The 23030-nt window shown below is 47.1% G+C and overlaps 1 protein-coding gene and 1 non-coding gene across 2 annotated transcripts; both read left to right on the top strand.

The window, feature by feature from the left end:
* The first annotated feature begins 296 nt into the window (after positions 1–296).
* LOC129651273 (60S ribosomal protein L22-like 1) lies at positions 297–1439 on the top strand. Its single transcript, XM_055579986.1, has one exon. The coding sequence runs from the start codon at positions 301–303 to the stop codon at positions 667–669; it is 369 nt and encodes a 122-aa protein (XP_055435961.1). The 5' UTR covers positions 297–300; the 3' UTR covers positions 670–1439.
* Positions 1440–20934: 19495 nt separating this feature from the next.
* Positions 20935–21007, top strand: TRNAW-CCA (transfer RNA tryptophan (anticodon CCA)). Its single transcript has one exon. It is a non-coding gene; the product is annotated as a tRNA-Trp (tRNA).
* Positions 21008–23030: the final 2023 nt, after the last annotated feature.

The raw sequence follows: 23030 nt of genomic DNA, 5'->3' as shown, positions 1-23030 counted from the left end.
CAAAGAGTTAATCACGACTGAGCAACTGAACTGAACTGAAATAATAAAATGAAATAGTGGATATAACAAAAAAGAAGGGAATTCCCAGGTTATCCAGTAAAGATTAGGACATCATGCTCTCACTGCAGAGGGCCCAGGTTCAATCCCTGGTCAGGGAACTAAAATCTCACACACTGTGCACCGTGTGACCAAAAAATAAATAAATTTAAAAGTTCTACATCTTTATCTGGGAGTGGTTACACCATATGCCAAGGGAAAAATTCATCAAGCTCCTCTCGCATCGCGCGGCAAGCCTTCAAGATGGAGCCGAAGAAAGACAAGAAGCCTAAGAAGTCAACCTGGAAGTTTAATTTGGATCTTACTCATCCAGTAGAAGATGGAATTTTTGATTCGGGAAATTTTGAACAGTTTCTGCGGGAGAAGGTTAAAGTGAATGGAAAAACTGGAAATTTTAGGAATGTCGTTCACATTGAACGCTTCAAGAATAAAATCATAGTCGTTTCTGAGAAACAGTACTCTAAAAGGTATTTGAAGTACCTTACCAAGAAATACCTTAAAAAGAACAATCTTCGTGATTGGCTTCGTGTGGTTGCATCTGACAAGGAGACTTATGAGCTTCGTTACTTCCAGATTAGTCAAGATGAAGATGAATCTGAGTCTGAGGACTAGATGATGCCATCCTTCACAGGGCTTTGCTTGCTAATAAAACTAATTACGCATACAAAAGAAAGAAACATCTTGAAATGGACCTTTAGCTTATCAGTGAATAAAAAACATTACTCTGTATGTTAAACATTCATCTTTATTTAAGTGTATGCTGTTTATATAGTGCTGGCTTTCCTTTAATACTTTTTTATATTTTTATTGGAGTGTAGTTGATTTACAATGTTGTGTTAGTTTCAGGTATATAGCAAAGTGAATGAGTTATACATAGATATCCACTCGTTCTTTTGTCATATAGACTATTACAGAGTATTGAGTAGAGTTCCCTGTGCTATACAGTTTTTTAGTTATATGCTAAGTTGCTTCAGTTGTGTCCAACTATCTGCAAACCCACGGACTGTAGCCCGCCAGTCTCCTCTGTCCATGGGATTCTCCAGGCAAGAATGCTGGAGTGGGTTGCCATTTCCTACTCTTATCTGTTTTATGTATAGTAGTGTGTACATGCCAGTGTCAATCTCCCAAGGTATCCTTCTCCCCTGTATCCTCTGGTAATCATAAGTTTGCTGCATCTGACTTCCATTTTGTAAATAAGCCTTTGTCCACCTCCCCCCCACCCCAAATACTTTGTATAAGCAATATTTAAATAGCTTAGAGCTAGTGGAATTTCAGGATTTATCTAATGTACTGGTTTTACAGATGTCCTCAAGTCAAAAGTATATATCAAAAACACAATTGGGTGTAACTATATAATAAAATATATAGATTTGGAAAAAAAATTCATCAAGCTGTAAGATGTGTGCACTTTGCATGTTGCGCCTCCACTAAAAAGTTTTAAAAAGATAATGAGGATGTTATTAATTACTATATGACTAAATTTGTAAATTTGGAAAAATTGAGAAAATTCTTTAAAAAGCACAACTTACCTAAATTTAAAAATCTGCCTAGTTCCATATCCATGAAGGAAATTGAATCAGTAATTGAAAGCCTAGTCACAAAGAAAACCCCAGGCCCAGATGGCTTCACTAGTAAATTCTTCCAAATATTTAAAGGAGAGATATAAACCTTATTCAAGAAACTCTTCCAAAATGAGAAAGAAAAGAAGCAGTTCCCAATCCATTATATGAGGCTATTATAACCTTGATATTGAAACATGATAGAGATATTACAAAGAAAAGAAAAATACAAGTCAGTCTCTCTGTTGAACAGAAATGGAAAAAAAATTTAAACCAAATTATTAGCATAGCCAATATAATAATATATAAAAGAATAGTACATACCTACCAAATTGGGTTTATTCCAGGAGTACAAGACTTATTTAACATTAGAAAAATCAAATAGTTACTTGTCTCTTCATCAGAATAAAGTACAAAACGCATCTGATTATCTCAGTCGATGCAGAAGAACTTGAAAAAATTCTACACCGATTCATGATCTTTAAAAAAAAAACTCTTAGCAAGTAGGAAGAGAAGAAAATTTCCTTAATCTGATAAGTGCAAAACTATCAAAAGCCTACTTCTGAGATAGGAAACAAGAGAAGGATGTCTCTATCACCACTACTTAATATTGTACTGGAAATTCTAGTCAATGCAATAAACAAGAAATTATATAACAGGTATAAGGGTTAAAAAGGAAGAAATAATCATTTTCACAGATAACAGTGCACATGCTGTTGCTTTTCAGTGGCTCAGTCATGTCCAGCTCTTTGCGACCCCATGGACTGCAAAACACCATGTCTCCCTGTCCTTCACCATCTCCTGGAGTTTGCTCAAATTCATGTCCACTGAGTCACTGATGCCATCCAACCATCTTGTCCTCTGTCATCCCTTTCCCCTCCTGCCTTCAATCTTTCCCAGCATCAGGGTCTTTTCTAATGAGTTGGCTTTTCACGTCAGGTGGCCAAAGTATTGGAGCTTCAGCTTCAGCATCAGTCCTTCCAATGAATATTCAGGATTGATTTCCTTTGGGATTGATTGGTTTGATCTCCTTGCAGTCTAAAGGACTCTCAAGAGTCTTCTCCAACACCACAGTTCAAAAGCATCAATTCTTCGGTGCTCAGCTTTCTTTATGGTCCAACTCTCACATCCATACATGACTACTGGAAAAACCATAGCTTTGACTATATGAACCTTTGTTGGCAAAGTAATGTCTCTGCTTTTTAATGTCCTGTCTAGTTTGTCATAGCTTTTCTCCCAAGCAGCAAGAGTCTTTTAATACACACATAGAAAACTATATAATATAAATATGAAGAAAGTGGTAGTCACTTAGTCATGTCCAACTCTTTGTGACCACATGTTCTATAGCCAGCCAGGCTCCTCTGTCCATGGAGTTCTCTAGGCAAGAATACTGGAGTGGGTTGTCATTTCCTTCTTCAGGGCATCTTCCCAATTTAAGGACTGAACCCAGGTCTCCTGCATTGCAGAAAAATTCTTTACCGACTGAGCCACCAAGGAAGTCCAAGCATAATACAAATATGTATTATGTATATATGTCAAATTAGTTAATAGTGCTGGTCAAACCTTCTATATTCTTACTGATTTTCTCTCATTTCATCACTTGTTGAGAGAGGAGTGTTTAAATCTCTGACTGTACTTTTAAATGTTTATTTCTACCAGTATTTGTTTTATGTATTTTGAAGCTTTGCAAATAAACCTTTAGAATTATGTCCTCTTTGGAAGACCTAAATGGACATTTCTCCAAAGAAGGCATACAGATGGCTAACAGGCACATGTAAATATGCTCCACATCACTAATTATTAGAGAAATGCAGATCAAAACTACAATGAGGTATCACCTCACACCAGTCAGAATCATCATCAAAAAGCCTACAAATAATAAATTCTGGAGAGAGTGTGAAGAAAAGGGAACCCTCCTAAACTACTTGTGGGAATGTAAATTGGTGTAGCCACCATGGAAAGCAGTATGGAGGTTCCTTATAAAACTAAAAATAGAGTTACCGTATGATCCAGCAATCCCAGTCCTGGGCATATATCCAGAAATGATGAAAACTCTAATTTAAAAAGCTACATATACCTCAGGGATATCCCCCGTGGTTCCATGGTTCAGAATCCACCTCCCAATGCAAGAGACTCAGGTCCCGTCCCTGGTTGGGGAACTAAGATCCCACATGCCGTGGGACAACGAAGCCTGCCTGCCGCCAACCACAGCGGCCACGCGCTCTGGAGCCTGGGCGCCACAACTGGACAGAAATCCACACGCCTCAGTGAAGATATCGTGTACTGCAACTAAGACCCAGCACAGTCAAAAATAAGTGAATATTTTTTAAAAAGATACATATACCCCAGTGTTCATAGCAGCACTGCTTACAACAGCCAAGACACGGAAGCAATCTAAATGTCCATCAACAGGTGAACTGATAAAGAAGATGGAGTGAATTCATACACGATGGAATATTGCCCAGCCATGAAAGAGGATGAAACATTGCCATTTGTAGCAACTGGACAGACCTTGAGATGATCATACTAAGTAAAACAGGTCAAACAGAGAAAGACAGGTATTGTGTGATATCACTGATATGTAGAATCTGAAAAAATAATACAAATCAACTTAATTACAAAACAGAAACAAACTCACAAATATAGAAAACAAACTTATGGTTACCAAGGGGAAAGAGGAGGCAGAGAGAGAAATGAGGGATATGGGATTAATAGATACACTGCTACTGCTAAGTCACTTCAGTCGTGTCCGACTCTGTGCAACCCCATAGACGGCAGCCCACCAGGCTCCCCGGGATTCTCCAGGCAAGAACACTGGAGTGGGCTGCCATTTCCTTCTCCAGTGCATGAAAGTGAAAAGTGAAAGTGAAGTCGCTCAGTCGTGTCCGACTCTTAGCGACCCCATGGACGGCAGCCTACCAGGCTCATAGGTACACACCACTATATATAAAATAAGCAGCAAGGATTTACTGTATAGCACATGAAACAATATTTAATATCTTGTAAAAACCTATAATGAAAAAGAACCTGAAGCTGAACATCTGAAACTAACATAATATTGTAAATCAACTATAGTTAAATTAAAAAATTATCTGCTTACCATGCAGGAAACTTGGCTTTGATTCTTGGGTCTGGAGGATCCGCTGGAGAAGAGAATGGCGACCTACTCCAGTATTCTCGCCTAGAGAATCTCATGGAGAGAGGAGCCTGGTGGGCTACAGTCCATGGGGTCACACAGAGTCGGACACAACTAAGCAACTAACGCATGTCCTCTCATTGAAATGACCCTATTATCATTATGAAATGGCCCTCTTAATCCTTTGTGATGATCTTTGTTCTGAAATTTATTTTATCAGATGTTAATATAGCCCTTTTGATTAGTATTAGCATGACATATCCTATATTAATATAGCCATTTCAGCATTCTTTTGATTAGTGTTAGTATGGTATATCTTCTTACTTTTTATCTACTTGTGTCTTTAAGTGAGCTTCCTATAGACAGCATGTAGTTGAGTCTTTCCTTTTATCTGCCTTTTAATTAGGTTATCTAGACAATGCATTGTTGCTATTGTTTAGTCACTAAGTTGTGTCCTACTCTTTTGCAGCTCCATGGGCCTTAACCACTCAGGTTCCTCTGTCCATGGGATCTCCCAGGCAAGAATACTGTCATGGGTTGCCATTTCCTTCTCCAGGGGATCTTTCCAACCCAGGGATAGAACCCAAGTCTCCTGTATTGGCAGGCAGATTCTTTACCACTGAGCCACCAGGGAAGCCCTAGACCATGTATGTTGATTGCAATTACTGAAATGGTTGAGTTTAAACCTACTATCCCAGGTACACAACTGTATAAATTTGCTAAAACTCAAGTAGACCACCAGGCTCTACTTGAGTTACCCTTCCCTGTCCTGTGGCCTGGAAACTCACTCCAGGCAGTAGGCGGGGACAACTGTAGAGCTTATAGCTTTCTCTTCTCGCAGGGATCACTGTCCTGTGCTGCCTGATTTCTAACATCTGAACTTTATTGTTTCATATGTTTTGTCTGGCTTTTCAGGTGTTACAGATGGGAGAGTAAACCTATTCCCTGTCACTCCATCTTGGGCCAATGCAGAAGTTCAGATCATTTATTTCAGACATTCACGTCCCTCGAGTCTGTGAAATTTTCTTGTTAACCTTTTGTCTATTTCCTTCCCTCTTCATTTCTGCCTTCTTTTTCTGAAACCCCTATCAGTCGAACATTGAACCTACTGGACTGGTCCACCCAAGTATTTGCTACCTTCTTCCCCACCTGTTTCTCTTCTTGGGAGTCTCTCAAGTGCAAGCACTTTGGATTCTGTCTGCTGCTTCTCATCAGAGACTAGAATGTCGTGGCGCTCAATGAATTTCATCTCTGTCTTTTTGTTCTGCTACTCTCCAAGTGATTTTTGTTTGTTTTACTTCTCCAACCATTCTGTTGTCTATTTATTAAAGAACTCTCTCTCTCTTGTTCTTTATAGCTCTTTTTCACTGCATTCTATTCTTTTTAAAATAATTATTAGAGGATACTAATTATTGGGAGGGGTGTGTTTAAGTTGGCTTGGGTTTTTTTCCCTATTTCCTCAGTCTTTCCTGTTTTGTCTTTCTCTTTCATGCTGGGATTGTAGCAGCCATGGAAATGCACCACTCAGATCTCACTCAAGAAAGCCATCCTTGACGAGGGCTGTCAGCTGACAAACGACAGCTTCCATGATTTCTGAATCAACTGCAGTGTTTGAACTGAGGACACTCTCCTCAGGCAACTCCAGCCAATTACCCAGCACAGTGGGGGGTTTTACCACCGGGACATTTCAGCCCAGCAGGGTCTCCCCTAGTGGGCAATTGTCACTCTGAAGCTCTGGCTGAGACTCTGCGTCCCACCACAGACTGAAATGCATCCTCCCCAGTCCTCACTTTTTCTCAGAGGTCAGTCCTACATCACAGTCTGAAGATTTTCCATCAGCATTACCCACAATAAATTTCGTGCACTTCTAACTGCACTTGATGTCTTTCCTAGGACACAAGAGTTTTCTTACTTCATCAGGTGATCTTTGCTCAACCATTTCTATTTAATGAAAAGCTTTAAAAAGCAGACTGGAAGTTCCACAGGCAGGGGTAAGGGTTTTTTTACTGGTGGATTTTGCTTTTTAGTGATTGGGCAAACAGCCAGCTGATTTGCTGGAAACCCTCCAAATATTCCTCTATGGAATTTTTCTTCAGAGCCTTTTAGTTTCTCCAGGTGAGAAAATTCTAATCTTCTGCCTTTCTGTGCAGAGCAGTTGTGCAGAAGGTCAACTGTTCGTCCACCCCATGACTCACCCCTGCACCTCTGCCTACACTGATACTTCTGAATCCCTTTACCCCTTATTATCATCTGTCTTCCTCTGTCCTCATGGCTAAATTTATGACTATTCCTCAATCCACTTCTAATCTTACAAAACCTTGCTAAAATCCTTTATCTGCTGAGATATCGTTTACTCTGTCCTTATGGATTTAAACCTTCCTTCTTTCTTTACTGCCATCTTCGTGGGATCTTACAAGGGAAAGGAGATGCAGTTCATCATCATTAACTAGAACCCCCACATGGGAGTGCCATGGTCGCACAGTCAACCTGCTGCTTTGAGGAGCATGGATTGTACAGGGGCATGAGTAGTAGCAAGAAATTCAATCAGCATATCCACACTGCTGTATTTAAAATGGATAGCCAACAAGGACTTGCTGTCTATCGCTAGGAACTCTGCTCAATGTTATGTGGCAGCCTGAGTGAGAGGGGAGTTTGGGGGAGAATGGATACGTGTATATGTGTGGCTGAGTCGCTCTGCTGTGCAGGTGAAACCATCACGACATTGTTCATCAACTGTACTCTAATATAAAATAAAAAGTTTTAAAATATTTTTCCAAAAATGTCAGTCTGGAGGCCACTGCCATAGCAGAGGTGAGTGATGAGGGTGATTAAGACTAGAATGGTGGCAGCAGAGTAGATAATTCAGGATATACTCAGGTAGAGTTTTAAAATATGCCCATGAATTCTTTGACATGCCTCCCTTCAAGAAACAGAACTTAATTCTCCTCCACTTGAATGCGAGCTGGACTTAGTGACTCATATCTAATGAATAGAACATGACAGAAGTAAATGTGAGACTTTCAAGACAAGATCAGAGAAGGGACTGCGTCTTGCTCTCTGCTCCCTCTTAGATCACTCGTTCTGAGAAAGTCAGCCACCATGGGATGAGGACACTCAAGCAGCTCTGTGATGTCCGCATGGCAAGGAATGTAGGCTTCCTGCCAACCATCAGCATCAACTTAACAGGCATGTGAGGGAGTCCCCTTGGAAGCAGATCCTCCAGCCCAGGCAAGCCTTTTAATGCCTGCATCCTCAACGACATCTTTTTAAAATTTTATTTATTATTTATTTGCTTTTCTTTGGGTCTTCGTTGCCGTGTGAGGGCTTTCTCTAGTTGCTGCGTGCCAGTTTCTCACTGTGGTGGCTCCTCTTATTGCAGAGCACGGGCTCCAGAAGTTGTGCTGCACAGGCTTAGCTGCTCCCCGGCATGTGAAATCTTCTCCAAGTGAAGTGAAGTGAAAGTCACTCAGCTGTGTCTAACTTTTTGCGACCCCATGGACTGTACAGTCCATGGAATTCTCCAGGCCAGAATACTGTAGTGGGTAGCCACTCCCTTCTCCAGGGGATCTTCCCAACCCAGGGATCGAGCCCAGGTCTTCTGAATTGCAGGCGGATTCTTTACCAGCTGAGTCACAAGGGAAGCCCAAGAATACTGAAGTGGGTAGCCTATCCCTTCTCCAGCAGATCTTCCCAATCCAGGAATCAAACTGGGGTCTCCTGTATTGCAGGTGGATTCTTTACCAGCTGAGCTAAATCCATGTCCCTTGCATTGGCAGGCAGACTCTCAACCACTGGACCACCAGAGAAGTCCCCTTCACTAACACCTTGAATGCAACCTCATGAGAGACCCTGAACCCAGCTAAGTTATTTCTGGATTCCTGACTCACAGAAGCATGTATTATTTGAGATAGTCAATGCTTATTACTTTAAGCCACTAAATTTGGGAATAATGTGCTCCATAGCAAGAGATAACTAAAACAGGGGATGAGGGAGAAAGGAATCAAAGACTTATTCTGGGCTTCTGGGCTTGAGCAACTGGGGAGATGACAGTATCATTTTCCTAAGTAGGGATGCCTGAGAAAGGAAAAGGGTTAGAAATCACAGTGTTGATTTTAAGATGCCTTTCAGACATCAAGTGGAGATGCCATGTAGGTGAGGATTATAAGTCTCCAGGCTGGAAAAATAATTGAGAGTTCCTGCCATGGGGCCAGTGGTTGAAGCCAGGGACACTCAGGGAGAAAAGGTGAGGGGCCCTAGGACCCTCCAAACCTTAGAGGTAGACAGGGAAGGACTCAGAATAAGAAAGAGTGCCAGCAAGATGGGAGGAAATCCAGAATACAAAGCCAAGAGCAGGGAGAGTTTCAAAAAGGAAAAAGAGATCAGCTAAGGGACCAGCAGCAGAGCAAGAAGTTCAGAAAAGCAACTTCTCCTGGCGACAGCTGCTTCAAAGAACCCAGGTTTAATAGTAAATACAACAGTCACAATTTCTTGCATGCCTACCAGATGCTTGGCACTTTAATAGATTCTCTCATTGAATCATCTCATCAACTCCATCATTATTCCCATTGCACAGATGAGGGAATTGAGGGGCTGAGATTAAATAATTTGCTCAAAATCATGCAGTTTGTGGAGCAGCAGAGGCTGAGTTGAAATTCAAACATGTGGGACACCAAAGGCCAGAATCTGGACCACAAGAAATGGGCAAAATGCAAGGGGTCTGCTGGTTTTCTTCTTCTTCTTCTTTTTTTTTTTTGCATCTCACCATGAATGGATTTCCTAAGATTTTTGTGCCAGGCCCTGGGGAATCTAAGTAAATATGGGCCCAACAGGTGAACGTTTCCCCAGAGAGTGAGCAAAAAAGAGTGGAGGGACAGAGGTGGAAAAGGCAAGCCCAGGCCAAATCTGTGCCTTATGACTTTAAAGGAGCAGCATGCAAATTATATTCAAAGCAACATGCAAATGATATGTAAATTGCATTGCGAATGAGCATCTGCTCTTTTTGAGTCAACAGCTCAGGCACTTTTGGGTGAGCCCTCCCCAGCTTTCTCCCAGGGTTGCCCAGGGTCAAGATCCCTTGCAAGATCTATTAACTAAAGTGAAGAAGTAGTATATGCCTTCTCCAAGGCAAACTGGGCTCTGGATTGGAAGAAGAGGACTGCTCACCATGTCCAGGAAGGTCATTTATTCGCACATTCACCTAATAATACTTGTAAAGCACCTACTATGCCTGGCACTTCCTTGGTAGCTCAGCTGGTAGAGAATCCGCCTGCAATACATGAGACCCAAGTTCGATTCCTGGGTCAGGAAGATTCCCCTGAAGAAAGGATAGGCTACCCACTCCAGTATTCTTGGGCTTCCCTGGTGGCTCAGATGGTAATGAATCCACCTGCAGTGCGGGAGACCTGGGTTCAATCCCTGAGTTGGGAAGATTCCCTGGAGGAAGGTGTGGCAAGCCACTCCAGTATTCTTGCCTGGAGAATCCCCACGGACAGAGGAGCCTGGTGGGCTACAGTCCATAGGGTCGCAAAGAGTTAAGACACATCTGAGCAACTAAGCACAGCACAACACCCCTACTCTGCATAAAGTCCAGAGGCAGATGCACTAGACAAATAGAAGGCATTATTTCCAGCTTCTGGGAACATACTCTGGTGGGGGGATAAATAGATACAGTAAAGACTCTGGTATCGTCTTGAGTCTAGACCAAGGTTTCTCACCCTCAGCACTATTGATGTGCTGGGCAATTCTTTATTGAGGGGGACTGTCCTATGCATTATAGGATGTTTAGCAGCATCCCTGCTTTCTCTCTATCCCTTAGATGCCAGTAGCACCCTCTTCCCAGTTGTGAAAACCAAAACTGTCCCCAGACAGTGCCAAATGTCTCCTGGGTTGGGGGTGGGGGACCCAAATCACCCCAGCTGAGAACCACTGTCATGAGCTCTTTGAATGAGTCAACATACTCAGTGAGCTCAGGACTCACCTTCAAGGATCCACATTGTTCCATATTTTTATATTTTAACCATTGTGGAGAGCAGTTTTTCAAATTTCTCATCTAATTCCTTTCCACCAAGCATGCAGGCTCCCAGATGTACCAGGCCCCTACTCTGAGCATGAGTCCAGGCCCCAGAGATTCTTGAGGAGTAATCAAGATCGCCCCAAAACTAAATGGCCCCAGCCTTGAGCCCTTCAGGCTTTGCATGTCTGCTTTTTAGCATTATTCTACCTCTTTTTCCTTTGTCATCAAGTTGTCACCTGTGGGACTGTCACATACAATCCTGTCTCTGCCGGCCCCCATTCCCTTTGATTGGTAACTTCCAAGAGTTAAGAAACTAGATTTGCAGATCAGTGTTTTTCTAACTGTCCTCTGCCAAGCGCTGGGAGTCCTGCAGGGCCTCTCAGGAGCCCCTAGGGGATGGTGGGAGCAGTTGGAAAGGTTTCCAAGGAGCAGGGCAGGCAGGTTTCCCTGGCCCTCCACCCCTGACTTCTGCCACAGCAGCTGTACTTTTCTCAGTTTAGTTTCTCTCTGCTTTTATCTGCTATCCTTTGGACCAAAAATCCCAAGGTAAAAGCATTTGCAAACTGTTGATGGAGATAGGGGACACTGCAAAAGTAGAGGGCTCCCTAACATGTAAAATGTCTGTGCTTGGTGCTGTCCTTCATGGGTGTTTGAGGCCATTTAAGCTTCCCTCCCAGCTCCTTATTAGTGAATGGATGCTGGGGATGCTCACTGGAGGATATCACTTTACACAGAGGCCAAGCCCTCTAGGTATGTAGGTATGGACCGGAGAAGCAGACCAGGCCTTCAGTATTCCCTATTAAATCATGATGCCTCTTCCTGGGTGGAGGAGGCAGAATAAACCTCAGGAAATGAGGGCTCTAATCCCCCCAGAGAGCAAAATAGAGAGTAATTGCTCTGAAGTGGCAGCACAAAGAACAGCGGCAAGACACCAGGAAGAACTTTCCCATGCAGCCCCTGAGGGCGGAGCAGCCAGCTCTGGGGCAGAGGGGTGTCCCAGCTGTAGGCTGAGGGATAATCACACACACCCACCCACACACACTGGCCCCTGCCCCCAACCAGGGCTGAGTCCCTCACAGGCAAACCTCCAGGCCCTGAAACTTGGCAAGAGGTGGGGGAGCAGGGCCTGGGACCACGCCCCATCCTCCTTCTCTGAGAAGCCCTGTCTAGCGGAGCCTTGCCAGACTGTAGCAGAAAGAGTGGGGATCTTGTTCCCCAGAGGCTTAGGGGATGGAGCAGGCTCTCCTTCCCCTGCCCCCCACCTCCCGACCTCCAGGCCCCCCTGAGCCCTCAGGACACAGGCACAATCAGGCATTTCATGCCTTGTAAGGGTCAGAATGAAAGCCCTGTGTCTGTCTGCTCTCCCCTCCCCCTCTTCCATCTTCAGATTTTTCCATCTGCCCTAGGGCCAGAGCCTCATCTTTCTCCCTCCTCTCCCACTCCTGCCAGCTAAATTCTTTACAAATATCTGGGAACAGAAGGGATTGCTGTCAATATTCTGCACTGCTTGCTACTAACTCAGATCTCCAACATGCCAGGGAGGGGAGGAAGATGCTGATTGTTCCCTGTCACTCACAGAAACCAGCCAGCTCAATGACACCGCAAGGTCACACAGCACCAGCCAGACCTGCCATTCTCCTGCCCGGCTCCTCCCTCCCACTCTGTCGTCCTCTGTCCTCCTTGGTCTACCCTGGGTCTGGGGGAAGCCAGATAAGAGGATGAGTTTTTTGCAGCTTCCCCATGGAGTAAGGGCTTCTCCCCGCTGGAAAATCCCCAGACACTGAAATTGACCAAGACCTGGAGGAGTCACTGAACCTAAACAGCAAGTTCACATCAGAGGTCGATGGCTCTGCCCCAGGAAGGGGGCTCTCTGTGCAGGCTGGAGCTGCTGATCTCTGATGTGTTCTCCCCACCCCCACCTTAATACTGACGTCTAGACCAGCAGCCAAGAACTGGCGTCACCATTCTCCTGTCCCCCAGACGCGCGTCCCACCGCCACCACCCGTGAGCAACCATTCCGGGGCCTGACATTCTGTCGGCTTCACACCAGCTCCCAGGGCCCCAGCCAGGAGCGCTTCCTGGATAAAATATTAAAGATGCAAATCTGAGACAGTGCCTTAACGAGCGACAGACTGCACGACCACAGCCTGGCAAAGGAGACGCATGCCGTCCGGGGGTGGGGGGGTGAGAAGTATATATAGATATAGACTTTGGATCTATCCGTGCAACGTGTGTATAAGGCAGAGAACAGCAGGGATGGAAAACTACAGCAGCAGCCTCCAGCTCGGGTGGCCTGAGGTCGGCAGGAGGCTGGTAGGGAGGGAGGGTCAGGAGTATCCCCAAAGCCCAGCTCAGAGAGGAGGATGACAAAAGCCCTCTGTGCTTGGGTTCTGTGCGGAGGGGGCCAGAGACTCAGAACAGAGGAAGGAGCATTTGGTTTTGAAGAAGGATGTTGGTTAGAGATGAGGTCTCAAGGAGGAAGTAAAGAAAGGTGAAAGACGGAGGAAACAGAGGCCTGGGGAACCACAGGGAGAACACCTGAACTCCCATGTGGCACGGGGGGCTCTTTAATACAGCACCCACATTGGCCCGGGGGGTCATGGAGCTCACATAGCATTGGGTCAGTGTGGTTCCACTTTGATCCAGATCGGCATGAACTTGAGGACGGTGCTGCTCAAACTTTAATGTGCATATGCATCAAAGGTCTTGTTAACAATGCAGGTTCTGATTCAGATGGTCTGGGTGGGGCCTGAGATTCTGCATTTTCAGCAAATCTTAGGTGATGCCAGTGCTACTGGTCAAACTGAGCAACCATGATCTGCAAGGAAGGACATGGAGCTCGCTTTGGCTCAATGGACAAAGAACCCACAGTAGTCCTGGGGTGCTGATAAAGATGGTGCATATCCATGGTGTCCAGTGGGTCAAGGAATTAGAATAATACGGCACCTGCCTGGGCACAACTCCTAGTCCAGAATGTCAAGGAGCCCACAGCAGTCCACCCACAGGACCTGGAGCTTGCGGAAGGCGGTGAGCATTGATGGGGGTGGTTTTGAACTAACTAATACAGGGCCTATGTTGTTTCGGAATACCATGGAGCCCACAGGGAAGGAGATCCAAGTGGAGCCTGCTTTGGCCCAGAGTGAGATGGAGCCCACAGTAGTCACAGGGGTCTGCACGGACTTGGAACCATAAAGGACGAAGGTGATGCCACACTGGTGCCCAAGTTGACACGGAGCCCACAAGGGTTGACATGGCCCTGGAAACAAAGCCCCAGCTCTAAAGGGACCTGAAGTGGGGCCCTGACAGAGCAGGGGGCTCTTCACAGCCCCTCCAAGGTGCAGCAGGGAGGAAGGGAGGGGCTGGAGGAGCCTGCAGAGGGGAGGGGCAGGAGCCAAGGAGTGTGCCAGCTCTGGAGCTGCTGTGTGCCTGCTTGCCGTGGGCTGGGTGGTACTTGGCTGGGCCCCGGGTTGGAAGGTGTTGAGAGAGAAGTTGCTGCTGCTGCTGCAACAGCTCAGATGGAGGAGGAAGTGGGAAGCTGGAGGCAGGGCAGGCACGGGGCCCTGACACGGGCGAGCACATCCTCCTAGAAACGCCTGGCATTCGAAGGGCCCACTGACCTCTCCAGGGCCCGGGTATTTACACTTCCTGATCCCATTATACACAAGGACGTGGGGAGTCATAGGCTTAGGGATCCCAGATCAAGGGGTGTCTAGCACTAGGGGAGCCAACAAAAGAGCATCTCCCTTGGTTGGGGGGGACTCAGGTCCCAGAGGAGTAAAGATTCTCCCTCCCTGGGATAAGATACCCTTCCCATGCAACCAGGCCCCAGGCAGGGTACCCTATACTGTTGTGCCCTTCCCCAGGGGAAAAATGGAACTTCCACCTCCCCAGGTCCCCAAAGACCCCCCAACAATATCTGGAGGCAGATGCTGACCATCTTTTTCCTAACCAAATCTAACCCTCACTCTCCCACTGATAAGACGACCCTCAGCCCCCTTCTCCAGCCAGGTGAGGGGCTACTCCGGGTCCACCTGCAGCTTCTCTTTATGCCCAGAGGGAGGCAGAGGAGGAAGGGATGGAGGGAGGTGTGTTGCTATGGGTTCTTGCTACAGTAGACCTGGTAGTGTCAGGCAGGAGGAACACCAGGGAAAAAGACATTTTTCTTAACCAAAGCCCCAGGCAGCTGGCTATTCCATGCAACATCTGCACCACCCCCCAAATCCCACCAGCCCCAGGCCCAGAGACCCTCAACATCTCTGCCTCTGGGCCTGCCTCCCAACCCCGAGTCCTGGTCCCTGGGTGGTTAGGTTCTCCAGGGCTCACACTCCCTTCTTTGGTGCTCTCCCCCAAGGGCAGGTGTTCCAAAGAGGCTAGGAGGCTCCCAGGTTCCAAGGGTACTTTCTCTGCCCTCTCCCCTTCCTCCACCCTGCCCCCTTTCCCCACTCAGCCTGTTACTACTGGAGAATCGATTCCTAGCTCCACTTCGCCGCACGCTGACCTAGTTTCTGCCTCAGTGCAGAAGGGACTCGTCCTTACACGTAGAGCCGTGCTTGGCCGAGAAATGCATGCTCCATGCGTTCAGGATAGCCTGATGCAGGAACTTACGTTGTTCCTTCAAACACACCGAGATTCAACACGTACCCGCCCGCACCTCCAGAGACACCTCCGCAACTCAGAAACTTATGAGGGACCCGCTCACAGACACACACAGGACTAACAGACCTGCAGACAGGCAAACAGGTCCCCATAAGCCATAGGTAATTCCCCACGGGGGCACCAAGGGGCCTCCCCACAGCCCCACTGTCTGCAGCGCCTGCTTCTGAGTCCCCATCCTCTTAGCCAAAATAACACCAAAGGAGGCTCATGGCTTCTCGGGCCATGAGATCCAGATCACTCCCAACCTGGGAATGTATCCTCCTCTCTCCAGTCTCCCCTCTTCTCTCCAGGACGCCCACCTTTTAGAACTATAGGCAGTAATACCTTATTTTCCCACAAGACCCTGTACCTCCATGGGAAGAACCAAAGGTGGCGGACACTTCCCATCTGTTTTCATGGCAATAGACAAGGTCCTGTGACCTGGGTCTGTGGCGATCACAGGAAGCGGGGTAAGGCAGCTGCACTGTGGGGCCTTTAGAATCTTAATCCCTCTCAGCTGTTCCTCTGTTAAATGCCAAATCGCACAGGTAGGAAAATGAAAGTCTCCGTAAATGGTTAGGCTCCATGACACAAATGCAAGAAGTCACTGTTTATTCTGCCTGCTGATGTGATGTCTGTGTGGTGGGCCAAGGGAAGGCTCAGGCCATCAGCCACCTTGCCCATATCTCTCAAATGTCAAAGACTCTGGCTCTTAGTTCCCAGAATGCCTCTCCAATTCAAGTCCTGCTGTCATCCTGGGCAGCCGTGGGGTTCCTGCAGAACCCCAAAAGTAGGCAGCCTCCTCTGGCCACCCTCCCCTCCTTCCGGCCCTCAGCCTCCCTGCTTCCTCCATAGCTGCCCTGTGCCCTCTGGGCACCCTCACCCTCTCACACTTCTCCATTTCCTACTGAGATCTTGTCCCTACTTGGCCTTCAACCTTGTCCCGTCCATCCCCTGAAGGCATTGCTTCTGGTCCTGCACTTCCTCTGCGCTGGGTCCACCGCCTGCCGGCTGCAATCCTGGACCCCAGCCCCAGAGCCCAAGCTCAGCTGGAGAAAAAGCACCCTCACCTGGGAAGTTTGGTTTCTCCACCAATTCCCAGTTTCCAACTGTCTCTGTATTGTTAGCAGATCCCTTCTCTCAACTTTACTTTTTCTGATCCCTTCAATCCTCCACCCAGCCCTTCCCCGCCCCACACTGTACTCCTTAACTTAGTCCCGCTTCTCAGAGAAAATGGAAGCTCTCCAGAAAGCACTCCCTCCCTCTCCCACAGCTGCCAATATGCCTTGAATGTACACGTGTATGTGCATGTACACACACACACACACGTGTTTGAGAACCCACATTTCTTGCCCTGTCACCAAGTTCTGGGTCCCAGCTCCTCCCCGTCAGCAGAGGCCCCACTCCCTCATTCATCGTTTTTCCAGCATCTTTAACCCTACCCTCTCCCCCAGGTCCTCTGTAATCATGCTTGATCCTGAGTCCCCTTTTAGATCCTTCCCCATCTCTTTCCTTCACATCCAGCTTCCTCCAAAGAGATGTCTAAACTTGCTGAATCTACTTTTTTACTGCCTGTTTCATTCATCCATCCCCCAGCCCGCTCCCCAGGGCTACACTGGAAGGGGCCACGAGAGTCATCAGTCACTTCCTGGTTGCCAAAGCTGGTGGATGTTCTTCATCCCTTATTTTAGCTGATCCTTGTGTGACTTCCCCTGTGGCTCAGCAGTAAAGAATCTGCCTGCAATGCAGGAGCCACAGGAGATGCAAGTTCAATCCCTGGGTCAAGAAGATCCCCCGGAGGAGGACGTGGCAACCCACTCCATTATTCTTACCTGGAGAATCCCATGGGCAGAGGAACTTAGCAGGCTAGTCACAAAGTGGTGGACGCAGAGTTGGACATGATTGAAGCGACGAAGCACACACGCAGAGGCAGCATTCAGCACGGTTTCCCACTTTTTCTTTCCTGATGCACTTTCCCCTTGGTTCTCTTATTAGATAGGATAAGTTATATTGTATTCGTTAGGCTTTCTGTTTTTTCTGTTGTACTAGTTAGGTTGAAAAGTGAGAAAAGAAAAAGTGAAAACTTTAGTCGCTCAGTGGTGTCTGACTCTTTGCAACTCCGTGGACTGTAGCCCATCAGGCTCCTCTGTCCATGGAATTCTCCAGACAAGAATACTGGAGTGGGTAGCCATTCCCTTCTCCAGGGGACATTCCTGACCTAGGGATTGAACCGGGGTCTCCTGCGTTGGCAGGCGGATTCTTTACTGGCTGAACCACCAGAGACAGAAAGAAACCTTAGCTTCTTTGAGCTGCTGTCTCTTTTGGGTCACTTTGTTATAGGAGTTTAGCCTAACTAATACAACTTAAATAGGCTAATACAATTTAGCCTAACCCAGCTAATGTAACTAGTTAGCCTAATAAAAAATGTTAGGCTCGCTCACATTCTGAGTGAATATTCCAGGTCAGTGAGGAACTCCCCTCACATAGTCATTTGGAGACGTAGGTTCTTTCTGTGGTGTTGCTGCACTGCCCCCTAGGGCTTACCAGTGACTCAAGACCAAAACTGGGTGACCGCCCTGTGGGGCTCCAGCCTCAGGAAGGAGAAGGGGAATGTAGGGAGGATATACCTCGAGTCTTACAGCCGGGGCAGAGAAGGGCCCACACTGCCTCCCTTGGCCTCCCACTGCGGGGGTGAAATCACACAGCCAGGCTTGGCAGGGGGGAACTGGGAAGCAAGTCCACCTGAGCAGCCTCCGGGCGCAGACTTCGGTGGATGACCAGCAGGGGTCGCCAAAGCTTCCGTGGCGCCCCTCCAATCCTTTCTGCCATCTTAATTAACGTCGCTCAGGGTTCTATTCTTGGATCTTTCCCACTGGACACACATTCCCTGATCATTCCTGTTCAGACATACACTGATGACTCCAAACACTTCTATCCCCAGCCCAAACCTCTCTCTTGAACAGCAGACCCACCTGGGCACCAGGGCCAAAAGTTGAGATTCAAGCTAGACTCCTCCTGCCTTCACCCCACACTTCACCCATCACCAAGGCCTACAATTCTGCTTTATAAAGGCCTCTCCTCTCCTTCTCCTCGCAAACTCCCTCGTTTTCTCTCACAGGCTCCAAACTCATCTCCCTGCCTCTGCCTACTTCACACCATTCTCCAGTGCCACGTGAGGCTCCCAGTCCTGAGCCCTCTTCTCTTCCCACTTATTAGTCTTTCCCAGAGCCCCCAGTCAGCCTCCCAACCTCCATTCCCAAGGACACCCAAGTGACTCACATGAGTGCATCTCTGGCCCTGCCCGCTTCTCTGACCGTCAGACCCATCTAGCCACTTGTATGGCTCAAAGGCACCTTGGACTCTACATGCCCAAACCCGAGCTCAGGAGGTTTCCCTCTGCTCTCACCCAGCACAGCATTTCCTGTCTCATTGCCAACCCAGCGTCTAAAGCCACAGTCCCAGGACTTGCTCTTGTCACCTCCCTCTCCCTCATTCCCCGGGTCTTACCCTCACTACATCCAGTCAGTTGTACCTGCATCCACTTCACTCCACATCTACATCCCCCCACATCCGTCCTCCCAAGGCTGGCCACCATTATCTCTTGCCTGGACTCTGACAGTGGCCTCCTCACCAGCCTTCCTACACCTGCCTTTGTCCCCCTTTGTCCCCACCAACACCACAGTGATCCTCTCCAAACACCATAAATCTGATTGTCACAGCCCTACTTAAAACCCATCTCTTATCTTCCTGGTGTTGGCAGAACAGGCCAGGATCCTTACCTTGGCCTCCAAGACCGTACCTGCCTCTGCCCACCCTCTCCCCTGACTCAGCCCTGGCTATACCTGGCTCTTTGATGACCCTTGCTCCCTGCTCCAGCCCCAGGACAATTACCCATTCTGTTCCCTCTGCCTGGAACACTCTTCCTTCCTTCTCCTTGTTGTTAACCTCTAGCCATCATTCCAAGCTCATCTCAAGCTTCATTTCCCCCAGAGAAGCCTCTTCTGTCTCCCTGACCAGGGCAAGCCCTCCTGGTGCAGCCTCTTATACTAATCTCCTTCACACTTGTCTCAGCTGCATGATTATTGATGATTGGTCTTTTTCACACACATACACACACAAACAAGAAGGTCAGGACCCTACCATTTTGTTCACCACTGCCCTCATTGCTTGTCACATGAGCCCTGTGTTCCAGGCAATATGATCTGTTCAAGAGGCCCACTCACTCAAGCCACGAATTCCTCCCTACCCTTCATGCCTCCACTCACATAACCTCCTCCTCTGGCAAGTCCTCCTTGAGTGCTCCATTGTCCCCTCAGCCACATGGGTCTCCATCTCCATGCTAGTCATGCTGTCCTATGACTGTTTATGCACTCATCTCTCTCCCTTCCTAAGCTGTGAGCTTTGGGGAGAAAAATATGGGAGTTTTGTCATTTCTTATCTCTAGTTCATAGCCCATTGTCCAGGACAGTTAATGCCTGAGTAAATGTTAGCTCTCTTCACTGTCTCTCCCAATTCATTTAAAACTGTGCTGCACAGCTTGATGCATGAAGCTAAAAACTGGAAATGACCCAAACATCTATCAACAGAATACATCAATTGTAGAATATTCATACAATGAAATCCTGCTGCACGGCAATGAAAAGAATAAACCACTGCCACACACAACAGCACGATGAAGCTCACATGCATAAGGTTGAACAAAAGAAGCCAGACCCAGAAAGTGCCTTCCATTTCTATGAGGCCAAAAACAGGCAAAATAAATCTCTGGTTAATAGAGGCAGCATGGTGATTATCTCCGGTGATTATTGACTGGCAGAGTTTCCTAGAGGGCTGGAAAATGTTGCTAATCTACACCTGGGTGGTGATCATACAGGTATATCCATGTGTAAATATCAATCAAGCTGGATTTTTTAATGCACTTTGAAGTAGACACCTTGGGGACTTCCCTGCAGGGGCAGTGGTTAAGAATCCACTTGCCAGTTCAGGGGAAATGGGTTGGATCCCTGGTTCAAGGAAGACCCTACATGTGCAACCCCCGTGCCCTAGTGAAGCCCACATGCTCTAGAGCCAGTACAGTGAGAAGCCTGAGCAACTAGAGCGTAGCTGCGAAGACCCAGCAGCAATGGAGACCCAACACAGCCAGGAAATTTTTAAAAATTTAAAAAGTAGATAACGTTACCTCTATTTTTTAAGTACTATCATTTTGCAAAAAAAATATGAATAACAGCCCTCCTGTGTCTGACAGTCACTTTCTGCTACAGTTTCTTCTGATGAAGCCCAGAGAGTGTAATCCACTCAGGTAGAGTCGCCCAGCATGTCTGTGGACAGCCCACATCCTAAAGAGGGGACTATGTGTCCCGCTTTTCCCGTGCAACGAAAAGCTCCATGGGGTAGGCTGTGTGTCTTTGTGTTTCTGGCACAGAGCTCAAAGGTCTCCAAATGGTGGGGGACCACCCTGAGTCTGTAACTGGTTGCCACTGGGGTGTTGAAACATAGCAGCAGGGTAGTCATTAAGAGCACCAACTCTAGGGACTTCCCTGGTAGTCCAGTGGCTAAGACACTCTGCTCCCAGTGCAGGGGGCCCAGGTTCGATCCCTGGTCAGGGAGCGAGATCCCACACGCTGCAACTAAAGAGTTCACATGCCACAACTAAAAAGATTTCACATTCTCAAGATCCTGCACGCCTCAAGGAAGACTGAAGATCCCATGTGCTGCAACCTGGCACAGCCAAATAAACAAATTTTTAAAAGAGCACAAACTCTAAGGGCACAATTCTGTAGCTGTGTGGGCTCAATCTCTCTGTACCTCAGTTTCTTCATCTGCAAAATGGGGATTATAATAGTACCTACCTCATTGTGTTCTGAGAATTAGATGAGTGACTAAGTATAAAACCCTTAGAACAGTACCTGGCTCAAGCCATGTACGTGTTTGCTATGATAATCTCTATTCAGAAAAACCCAAGCAGACAGTTCAGAGTGAAACTCTGCTTCTGCACTCGCTGTGCCACCTCAGGCAAGTTGATTAATCTTCCTGAGCCTCCATTTCCTTATCTATTAATCAGAGATAATAATATCTATCTATTGTTATAAAAGCAAAATAATGCCTGCAAATCCCCTGGCTAAGTTCCTGTGTGCAGAGGCCAAGTCTTCCACATCTCTCTTCCCAAGCCCCAGCACGGGGAGGTGTTCAATTGCTTGGAAGAACGAGCCCTTCCCCACCCAGCCTTCGCCTGCCTCTGTCCTCCTTCTCACGCTAGCAGACAGCAGCATCTAGTGGACATTTCTGGAACTGCAGGCTTCCCAACTTGCACTGGCCATATGCACTTTGCATTGGACAAGAATGCGTTAGGTGCCTGCGATGTACAGGACCTAAATAAAATGAAGCAAGATACACGGGATAACTGTAGAGGGTGCAATAAAAATCACAATTAGAACCTTATCAATACCCTAATATTCTATCTTAAAATTCGTAGGGGGATTTGGCATACTGAACAGTGTCTTGTTGGGAAGTTTTTACTCACAGGAGTGGTTTCCAAGTGGCCGCCATTTCATGTCAATGACTCTCAGTGAAGGTCAAAGCAATGAAATGAAAGGTGATTCCCTTAGAGAAGCCCGACTAGCTTCCGGCTCTCCACGGAGAGGAAAAGCGGGAGTGTTTGGCTCTAAAGCCCATGTTCTTCCACCACACTTTACTACCTCTCCCCAGACACAAAAGAATGAAGAAGGTCTAGCAGTGGCACAGATCACATTCAACTAGACGAATCAAGGAAGACTGCATGGAGGAGATGGCATCGTACATGGGAAATGAAAATAGAGAAAGAGTGGGTGGCTGGGGAAGGAAGGGCATTCTGGTGTGATGGACCACACGGTGTATAAAGTAAAGTAACAGGGATAGGCTGGACAGGGAGTTAGAGCCAAATCAGACAGAATAGACAGGCCAAGGAGGCTGCATTTAATAAAATCAGGGGAGCCACTGAGTAAGAAGGTAACATGATCCGAGGGTATCAGAGAAGAACCAGAGATTCAGAAACTAGTTCGGTGGGCAAGAGTCCAGACCAGACTCGTGGGAGCCGCACCATGAGGGAGAGAATAAGAGATACACATCCTAAGGAGGGGACCATGTGTCCTGCTTTTCCTGTGCAACTAAAAGCTCCTTTTGATGGCTCTGTGGTGTGGCTAGAAGCAGGGGGAGGCTTGGAAATTTATAAAAGTGGGTCAAATGGGAGAAGTCAGGGAAGAATTCACAGTGCTGAGATGATAAGGAGAGCTGTAACCAGAAGTGGACTTGACCTGGGGACTGATGTGAGTAGGGAGTGGAGACAATGAGCTCCGTGAGTGAGAGTTGCCAGCGTCCATGCGGAGACATGGCACCAAAGTTCAGGAGAAGGGCTGGACTGGAGGGAAGGGGCAGGTACAGTCATTGGGAGTCACTTACTTATGCCTGTGCCAGTGAAAGACTTGGGAGAAGACAAAAAGTCATGTGGGGAGATGTGGGGACAGAGGGCAGATGTCACAGGTCTGCCTCGTATTAAAGCTTCCTGGGGACAGAGGAATATGAGGCGGCCAGGAAGACAGAAGGAACTTTGGAGAAAGTCAGGAGACCCTGGCGCACGTCCAGCAGCACCACAGGT

Source organism: Bubalus kerabau, chromosome 4 (assembly GCF_029407905.1).
Source record: "Bubalus kerabau isolate K-KA32 ecotype Philippines breed swamp buffalo chromosome 4, PCC_UOA_SB_1v2, whole genome shotgun sequence".
Lineage (NCBI taxonomy): Eukaryota > Metazoa > Chordata > Mammalia > Artiodactyla > Bovidae > Bubalus > Bubalus kerabau.
This window is presented reverse-complemented; position numbering and strand designations above follow the sequence as displayed.